Source organism: Myotis lucifugus, unplaced genomic scaffold, assembly GCF_000147115.1.
Source record: "Myotis lucifugus unplaced genomic scaffold, Myoluc2.0 scaffold_2753, whole genome shotgun sequence".
NCBI classification, from domain to species: Eukaryota; Metazoa; Chordata; class Mammalia; order Chiroptera; family Vespertilionidae; genus Myotis; species Myotis lucifugus.
This window is the reverse complement of record NW_005873801.1, coordinates 1-8,611: the sequence shown is the minus strand read 5'-3', so window position 1 is coordinate 8,611 and position 8,611 is coordinate 1. Positions and strand designations below refer to the sequence as shown.

The 8,611-nt window shown below is 51.2% G+C and overlaps 1 protein-coding gene across 2 annotated transcripts; it reads left to right on the top strand.

Annotated features, from left to right (window-relative positions):
- Positions 1 to 3,691: 3,691 nt before the first annotated feature.
- On the top strand, positions 3,692 to 8,468 carry LOC102417707 (phospholipase A2, membrane associated-like). Of its 2 annotated transcripts, none has more exons than XM_006108597.3 (5): positions 3,692 to 3,745; positions 4,549 to 4,600; positions 4,800 to 4,944; positions 5,201 to 5,307; positions 8,005 to 8,468. In XM_006108597.3, the coding sequence occupies exons 2-5, from the start codon at positions 4,561 to 4,563 to the stop codon at positions 8,145 to 8,147; spliced, it is 435 nt and encodes a 144-aa protein (XP_006108659.1). In that variant the 5' UTR covers positions 3,692 to 3,745; positions 4,549 to 4,560; the 3' UTR covers positions 8,148 to 8,468. The 2 variants fall into 2 exon arrangements, with proteins under 2 accessions (XP_006108659.1, XP_014306070.1); XM_014450584.2 differs by having other exon boundaries at positions 4,785 to 4,944.
- Positions 8,469 to 8,611: the final 143 nt, after the last annotated feature.

Sequence of the window (8,611 nt, the reverse complement as noted above, 5' to 3'; positions counted from 1 at the left end):
CCAGTAAATGGATGAATCCTTATGATTGGTCACAGGTTTGTAAAGCCTGTCTCTCAGGAGGCGATTACTTATTATGGAAAACTGAATATGATGATCTTGTTAAGAGAGCTGTAGCAAAACAATTGGCATCCTGTCTCCCAGATCTTTGTTTGTAAAGACCATTCTCAAAAAGGAAGGAAGGAAGGAAGGAAGGAAGGAAGGAAGGAAGGAAGGAAGGAAGGAAGGAAGGAAGGAAGGATGGAAGAAGGAAGGAGAAGGGTGTGGAGAAAAGAAAAGAACCAGGAATCCTAGGAGAAATGTATGATTGAAAAGTTAAAATACCAGATAGCTTGGAACATTTTTTAATGCCAGAAAGTAAGGAAATGCTAAGAGAAAAATGATGACGAGGGCATGCCAAAAGGACATAGCTGTTAACATAAAGGTGCTCTCCATGGCCAAGATGGGACAATCTGAGCAAGGAAAACAATAAGGATGGTATTGACTCACACTCCATAGATGAAAATAATGAGCGCCTACTAAAATAAATAATTATTTGAATAAATAAATACAAAGAAAAGCTCTCACCTACAGTAGAATTTAAATTCTTAACGTTGAAGGCGAGATATAAAAATCAATTGTAATAATGGTTGCAGGCAAGAAGATGGATTGATGCTAAAATCAGTGAGCACAAGTATGAGGAGAAATGGAACGTTTGTACAGTTTCAAAGTAACTCCCCCCAAGATACACACTAATTACAAAAGGAAAAATAGTAATTTTCCAGTGGGGATACCTGGCAGATACCACCTTACCAAGCGATCAAGGTGAACATCAGTAGTAATAAGACCTATCGATATCATGGACCATTGACCCATTTCCCTGAGAGAGTGCACTGTCACTTCTGTGATAGTGCATATCCTCAATCTGGTCATGAGAAAACACCAGATAAACCCAACTGAGGAACATTCTATAAACATTGGAGCAGTGCTCTTCAAAAAGTTTGAAGGTCACAAAAATCAAAGAAAGACTAAGGAATGATCACAGATTGGAGATGTGAAAACTGCATGCGATGTAGCATCCTGAATTGGATCGTGGAAAAAAGACATTCGTAGGAAAATGGCTGACATTCCAATAAGGTCTGTAGATGAGTTAATAGTGTCCATTTGCTGATTTCTATCATTGTACCATGGCTACATGGGGGGTGTTAACATTCGGGGAAGCTGGGATTCCCTGAGAATACAGACATGTCCCACTACACATTCCTGTAAGTGTAAGGCTGAGTCTTTTAAGTATAAATAATTAAAAAAAAAAAAAAAAAACTTTTCTGAACACTGATGATGCTCAAATCACTTTCCATCTGAGAAGGTCCACCCTACGTAAAATTGCAACCCACCTTCATCCACTCCCTTTGTAGGGACACCATCTCTATTGCTTCTGTTCATTGCATGATCCCCACCGAACAGGCTATATAATTTATTTTTTGTGTCTTTTGTTTATTCTTTGTCCCTCTCCACTAAAAAGGCGCACCTTGAATACAGGTGTTTGTTTTGTCCACTGATGTACTCCAAGTGCTTAAATTAGTCCTTGGGTGAAGGAGGCTGTCAAGAGACCAAATCATGGACTTCGAATTCTTGTGGGGGAAACCCTGAGAAGATGGGACAAGAGCAGCCACGTGGGCAGCCAGCAGAGTCCGTGAGTGCTGTGGCCTGGACGCAGTGCCAGGGCCCTCCAGGATCCGGGCTGTCGGGGAGGCAGTTTGCCTATTGTAGACATGACCATGTTCCAAACACTGCGGTGCTTAACAAAAGACGAAGGTCTACTCTAGCCCCTCCCCTCTGAACCCTGACTTAGGCTAAAGCAAACAGCTCTGAGAGCAAAAATCCCAGGCGGACAGAGATCCCTGGAGGGTGATGGGTCTGCTAGGCCCAAGTCCCACCAGCTGAGGGGCTTAAATGGCAGATGTGTTGTTTCATCGTTCTTGAGGCCAGAAGTCTGAGATCAAGGTCCGGGTGTGGCGGGTTCCTCGGGAGGGAGGGCCGTGAGAGAGAATCTGTTCGATTTTCTCCCCTAGCCGCTGGGGTTTCCCGCCACCTTCAGCGTTTCTTGGCTTAGAGAAGCATCATGGACATCAGCCTACATCTTCACATGGTGTCCTCGCTGCGTGTGTCTGTGCCCAAATTTTCCCTTTTGGTAGGGACACCAGTACTAATGGATTCAGCCTAATAACTTTATCTTAAAGGCCCTGTTTTCAAATAAGGTTACACTCCGAGATACTGGAAGTTAGGACTTCCACACAGGACTTGGCCCGGGGACACAGTTCACCCTCACACAGGCCTAGCATTGGAACTACATTGCATCTCCGAGGTGAACACTGCCTCGAAGGCTGTCAGCACAGACGAGCTTATGCTGCAGTCACTACCCGTCTCAGTGACCAGTGACTGAAACCAACACGTCCTTCTCCCTAAGTCCCATGAGGGTCTGTGGGTCTCTCCCGGGCAGGTGTTCTCCAGGCCTTGACTCGGGGATCCAACCTGCTGCCTGCTTCTGGTCCCACCACGAGGGACAGGGAAAGGCCCCTCGGCACCAATGCTCAGGTGCTCTCACCGGAGCCAGTCCCCTGTCTTGCGCACCTGGAGGGGCACCTGGGGAAGGGGGCACAGGTGGAGTGTTTAGGAGCTCCGGCCTCTGCCACGCTGGCTGTTTTGGTGCTGGTGTCAGGGAGTGTTTACCGAAGGCCCTGGAAGCTCCATTCTTAGCATGTCTGGGAGGGCCGGGGAGAAGGTATTTGCTTTAGGAATTAAAGCTGGAGTCACCCATGTTCCTGACGGGTGAAAAAGAAAGAACAATAGACCTGGGAAGCAGTCATCAGTTCTGTCTCTGGACAAGTTGAGTGAGGAGTAGGTAAGTGGGAGGCAGAGCTTTAGGGTGAACTCCAGGGCAGGCTCTGGCTTTTTCCAGAAGGGGAGGAGAAGGAGGAGGAGGAGGAGGAGGTGATGGAGGAGGAGGAGGAGGAGGAGGAGAAAAAGAAAGAGGAGCACAAAGAGAAGGTGGCGGTGCTGGCCCAATTGGAAGGGACCATCTGCTTCACTGCACCCCTTTCCCTGCTGGGGCCCCGGGTTGGGGGGAGAGTGGGGGGCAGGTCAAGTCCTCACACCCCCACCACCTCCCACAGAAGCTCACATGGATCCTGGCATTTTGTAGAGGTTGAGTACATACTTCTAGTGAATGAATGATTGATGGAATGAATGAATAACAATAAATGCCCCCTTTTTTTAAATGCCCCCATTCCTATACCAAATGCCACATTCAGCCAAAAAAAGGAGCAATCCTCGCCCCAGCGATGGGCCTGCAGGCCTGTAGATGAGCCTTAGCCTGCAGCAGCGGACGCCCCTGCCCTCTCCTGACCCTGGTCCAAGGGAGGCCACTGGTGCTCACACCCAGTGCCTGGTTACGGGAATGGACTGAAGTCAGCAATGAGGCCCCTGGAAAGATTACAAAATAATCTACAATTTTGGCATCTGCTAACAGCACATACTGTTTTCCATCCTCAGCTCTGTCCTGCAGGCTAATGAGGGGAAGAAAAGGGGATAGCCCAGGGCTATAGGCATGCCAAACTTTGAGTCCACTCACTGGAGGCACTCCCACCCCGTTTAGCATACCCACCAACTCCCATCCTTCCCTAGGGGGCAGCTATTTAAAGGGGAGCTGGAGTTCAGACTTAAACAAGACCAGCACTTGGAGCTATTAACACCAGCATTTCTCTGAGAGGTAACACCCCAAAATTTCATGCCCTGTCAGGAGTATGGGCCCTGCTCAGTGGCTGCCTATAAGAATGGCTGTGTTGGCATATGTGTCCATGTGTATTTATGCATGTGTCTGTTGCATACATGGACAAATACAAGCATGCGCATGATTTGGGGGGGATGTGCATAAGTGTGTAGTATGGGTGTGTGAGTGATTGTATGAAAGGAGGTCTGCATTAGTGGGTGAGTTCAGGAGTGGGTATATGCATGCATATGTGTGTGACTATATATGCATTTGCACATGTGTATATGGGTAAGGGGTTGGAAAGTCTTGCAAAGAGAGGGTGCTGTGCTTTCGTTTTGAAAAAAATATTGGAGATTGGACTTCATAGATGGAATTCCCAAGCCTTGAATCCGGTTGAAACAAGTAAGATGTGTCTAATGGGGGGTGGGGAGAGGTGCACAACCTATGACCTTGGGAGTCGGAGTTGGTTGGGACGACCTGGTTGCACCCTCCAGGAACTCTCAGTCAGATGGGGAGCGTGGACATCTCCTGAGCGTACCGTGTGGGGGTCTCCTTGGGTCTGAGGCCTGCATGTGTGTGAAAATAGTCAAACAGAGCTGGGAAGGGTCAGGAGGCCCTGTGTGTGCACGCTCCTTTGTGTGATGAAGGTAGTCATCCTGGATCGAGGAGCATGTCTGTGTGTTCCCTTGAAGGTTCCTTTCTCCAGGGTTGCTGAGTATGAGCCACAGAGCAGGGGGCCAGGGCAGAAGCTGGGACCACCTGGGAGAGGAGTCTAGGCCAATCCATCTGCATTTCTCATCCAGGGGACTGTCCACATGAAGACCCTTCTATTGTTGGCCTTGACCATGGCCTTTGGTAAGAGCGAACCCTGAGCTCTGGCCACAAGGGGGCAGCCCAAGATGAAAGCACCCTTAGCCCCAGCTTTCCTTCCCATTTCCACAGGCCTTCCCTCAGTGGGTGGGAGAGAGGTCCTAGTGGGAGGGAGAGTAGTAGAGAAGGGCAGAGAAGGAGGGCACATGACCCCAGGCCCCATTCCCAGGAGATGTCCTTCCAGGCCTTCTGCAGACCCACGGGAATTTGCTGGATTTCCAGAAAATGATTCGGTTGGCAACAGGAAAGGATGCTGTATCCAGTTATGGCTTCTATGGTTGCTACTGTGGCTTGGGCGGCCGAGGATCCCCCAAGGATGCAACGGATCGGTGAGGCCACCCCAGCCCTCCCACTCTCTGTCCACTTGGGCCCCCGCTGGGGTGGGAGCTGCCAGGCAGGGCTGGTGCCCATCGTCACAGAACCCCAGGAGGTCCCAGCTGGAAAAGCTGCCAGCATGTTGGAAACTCCGCTCTAGACCATTGCAAGGTCATTGGGTCTCTGCCCAGGGTCAAGGGGCAAGACCACGGGGGACCAGGCTCCCTGGAGCTGTGCGGAAGCAGCCCCAATCACATCTCCTCGCCGCAGGTGCTGCGCTGCACATGACTGTTGCTACAGACGTCTGGAGAAGCAGAAATGTGGCACCAAGTTTCTGAACTACAACTTTACTTACCGAAAGGGCCAAATCATCTGTGGTAAGGACGTCCTACAACAGTGGTGGCGAACCTTTTGAGCTCGGCGTGTAACCATTTTGAAAAACCCTAACTTAACTCTGGTGCCCTGTCACATTTAGAAATTTTTTGATATTTGCAACCATAGTAAAACAAAGATTTATATTTTTGATATTTATTTTATATATTTAAATGCCATTTAACAAACAAAAAATCAACCAAAAACTGAGTTGGCATGTCACCTCTGACACACTTGTCATAGGTTCGCCATCACTGTCCTACAATTTCACCCTGTCTCCTTGGTTTCTCTTACTGAGTGCCCACTGTACTGGGCACTGTGCTGAGCACCAGAGATAGAAATACAAAGGGTAGCCCTGGCCCATTTGGCTCAGTGGATAGAGCATCGGCCCTGGGTTCAATTCCAGCAGCATGTACCTCTGTTGCAAGCTGGACCCTCAACCCCCAGTTGGGTGCGTGCAGGAGGCAACCAATGGATGTGTCTCTTTCACATCAAATGTGTGAGTCTCTCCCCCTCTCTTCCACTCTCCCTAAAAATCAATGGGAAAATATCCTCAGGTGATGATTAACAACAAAAACAAAAAAAGAGGAAGAAATACAAAGGGACAGTGTCCCTGCCTCAGGGAGCTCATGGGTGAGTGGGAAGTAAAGACTAGGAAAACACTAGATGGGAGACTCCAATAGGCAGGAAGCCAAAGGGCAGGGCCCTGAGCACAGGCTGAGGTCCAGGAAGGCTCCTGACATCCAAGCTGAGTCTTTAAGGCTGTACAGGCACCAGGGGGGAGGAGGGTGCCTGCACCGCCTTAAAGACTCAGCTTGGATGTCAGGAGCCAGCCTTTTCCCACCTTCTACTTCCCGACCTTGGCCATGGGATGCCAAGACGCCTGATGCCATTCCAACATCATGGTCTTACCCCATAGAAAAGGCCTTCCTACAAGAGGGTTCAGCAAGGTCAAAGGGCCCAAGGGAAATGGGACAGTTCTGAGAGCCTGAAGGAGAAGGAGTGGTGAGAGATGAGGCTGAAGGGAATGGAAGGGCCAGGCCAAACCCAAGGCCATTCTGTATTTAGATTTTGTCCTAGAGCAGTGGGGAGCTCTTGAGCGAAGGAGTGGCATGAACAGATTTGCATTTGGGAGGATTCCCCCAGGGTGGGTGGAGACCATGGGACAGGGAGGCGGGGGCAGCAGTGAGAAGACCATTGCCATTGGACATATGACAATGGTAGTCTTGATGGGAGGGCTGAGAGTGTCATTTCAGGTAGAATCAGTGGAGCTTGGTGATTGCCTGGGTAGAGGGATAGGGAGCTGTTGGGTGGGTATCCGATCCCGTGGATGGAACAGGAGGTGGTCCAGGTGGGTGAAGGGAGGAGGAGTTCTATGTAGACATGTTTAAGAGGCTCCCAGAACACCCAGGGAGACGCGAAGCAGGCGGCTGGATGTAGGGACAGGCAGCTCCAGCTAGGGGTCTGGACGGGGCACGGGTTCAGGAGTCACAGCAGAGAGCTGAGAGTGGGATATACTCGCCCATTTGATGTCTAAAGGCCCAGACAGAAGAGAGAGGACGGCCTGTCAGAGAGGGAGAGGATACTGAGAGAAGGTCAAGGAGTGGACAGCAGCCAATTTAACACGAAGTCTCAAGGATAAGGGCTGACAGGCTCCGCGGATTTAGAGGCAGGAAGACCCGACCTCACTGGGGCTGTTGCCATGGAGTGTGAGGGCAAATCCAGAAATCCAGAGGGGCGGGGCGAGAGTGAGTGGGACATGAAGCCAAGATATCCTGGGGCACGATTGGCTCTGAAGGGGAGGAAAGAGCTGGGTGGTCAATGGAAGGGTTTGCCCAGTGGCCCCAGACAGCAGACCCGCTGCTGGGATCTTGAGAAAGTATCGCCTCTCCCCCAACACCCTGAGCTCTTTAAGATCAGAAATGGTGTCTCCCTATCATGACCTCTCCACAGGGCCCTGTATCTTAGCAGGATTTGGGTCGTAAGGAATGAGATGCCCAACCACAAGAGGCTTGGGTAGTGGGGAAGTCTGACTGGTCTGGCAGAGGGCAGTGCCGGGAGGGGGAGGGCGGGGGGGAGGGGGGCAGCTGCTCAACCGTGTCGTCAGAGACCCAGCCTTTTCCCTACCTTCTGCTCCCCGACCTTGGCCATGGGATGCCACGACGCCTTGTGCCACTCCAACCTCATGGCCTTACCCATAGAAGAGGCCTTCCGTCCCCCCCCTTCTCCCCCCCCCCCATTTGGGGGAGGAAATTAATCCAGGAGACTTCCCCTGTGGCTCATTGGCCAGAACAAGGTCACGTGCTCCCAGAGACCAATCATTGAAAGGAAAAAGGGAGGAGCAGGACTGGTTTACACCAATCACAACCCATTCCCAGGCACTAGGGCAGTGGTTCTTCACCTTGGCTGCACATTATAATCACCTGGGAATCTTTTTAAAATCCTGGTATCTGGGCCTCATCCTCGGGAAATTCTGTTTCTTTGCACCTGGTCACAACTGTTGGGAAGGAGAAAGCGTCTCCCAGTGCTTGGGGGCGGGCGTCCCCGTCAGACTGGGCGCTCGCTCTCCGAGGACAGGAGCTCTGTCTTCCCATCGGAAGGACCCGGAGCCTAGGTGCTTCCCCGGACTAGACGCGTCTGGAGGACAGGGGCCATCGAACATTCCCAAACCCTCAGCCAGGTTTATTTTCTTGTGATTCCAGGGAAGCAGGATAGCTGTCGCAGGAAGCTGTGTGAATGTGATAAAGCAGCTGCCTCCTGTTTTGCGAGAAACCGGAAAACCTACAAGAAACAGTACCAATACTACCCCAACCACAACTGCCGTGGGAGAGACCACCGGTGCTGAGGTCCCGCCCCTGGAAGTCTCACCACCCACGCTGAGCTTCCCTCTCTGGCCCCCACCCCTCCCCGCCCTGGCTCGTTCCTGGCAAAGAAGGAAACACCCCTCTCCCATCCCAGAGACAAGCCAGGAGCCCCTCGACCCCCAGAGAGAAGCCTTCCTTTCAGAATGAGAAGCCCCGAGGCAGGTGGCCTGGCGCCTTTTGCCCTTTTCCTTGGGAGGCAGTTGTCCCCGTCCCCACTGCTCTCCAAGTCCCGCTTCCTGCTTAGCCGTGGCGGCTACATTCCCAGGGTCTCCTCTAAATAAAGCAATTAGTTCATTGGCAAACTGTGTACGTGTGTGTGCACGCGCACTTGTGTGAGTGTGGTGCGTGTGTGTGGGTGTGTGTGAGTGTGTGATTGTGTGAGTGTGCGTGTGTGTGTGAATGTGCGTGCGTGTGTGTGCGTATGTGTGTATGTATGTGAGAGTGT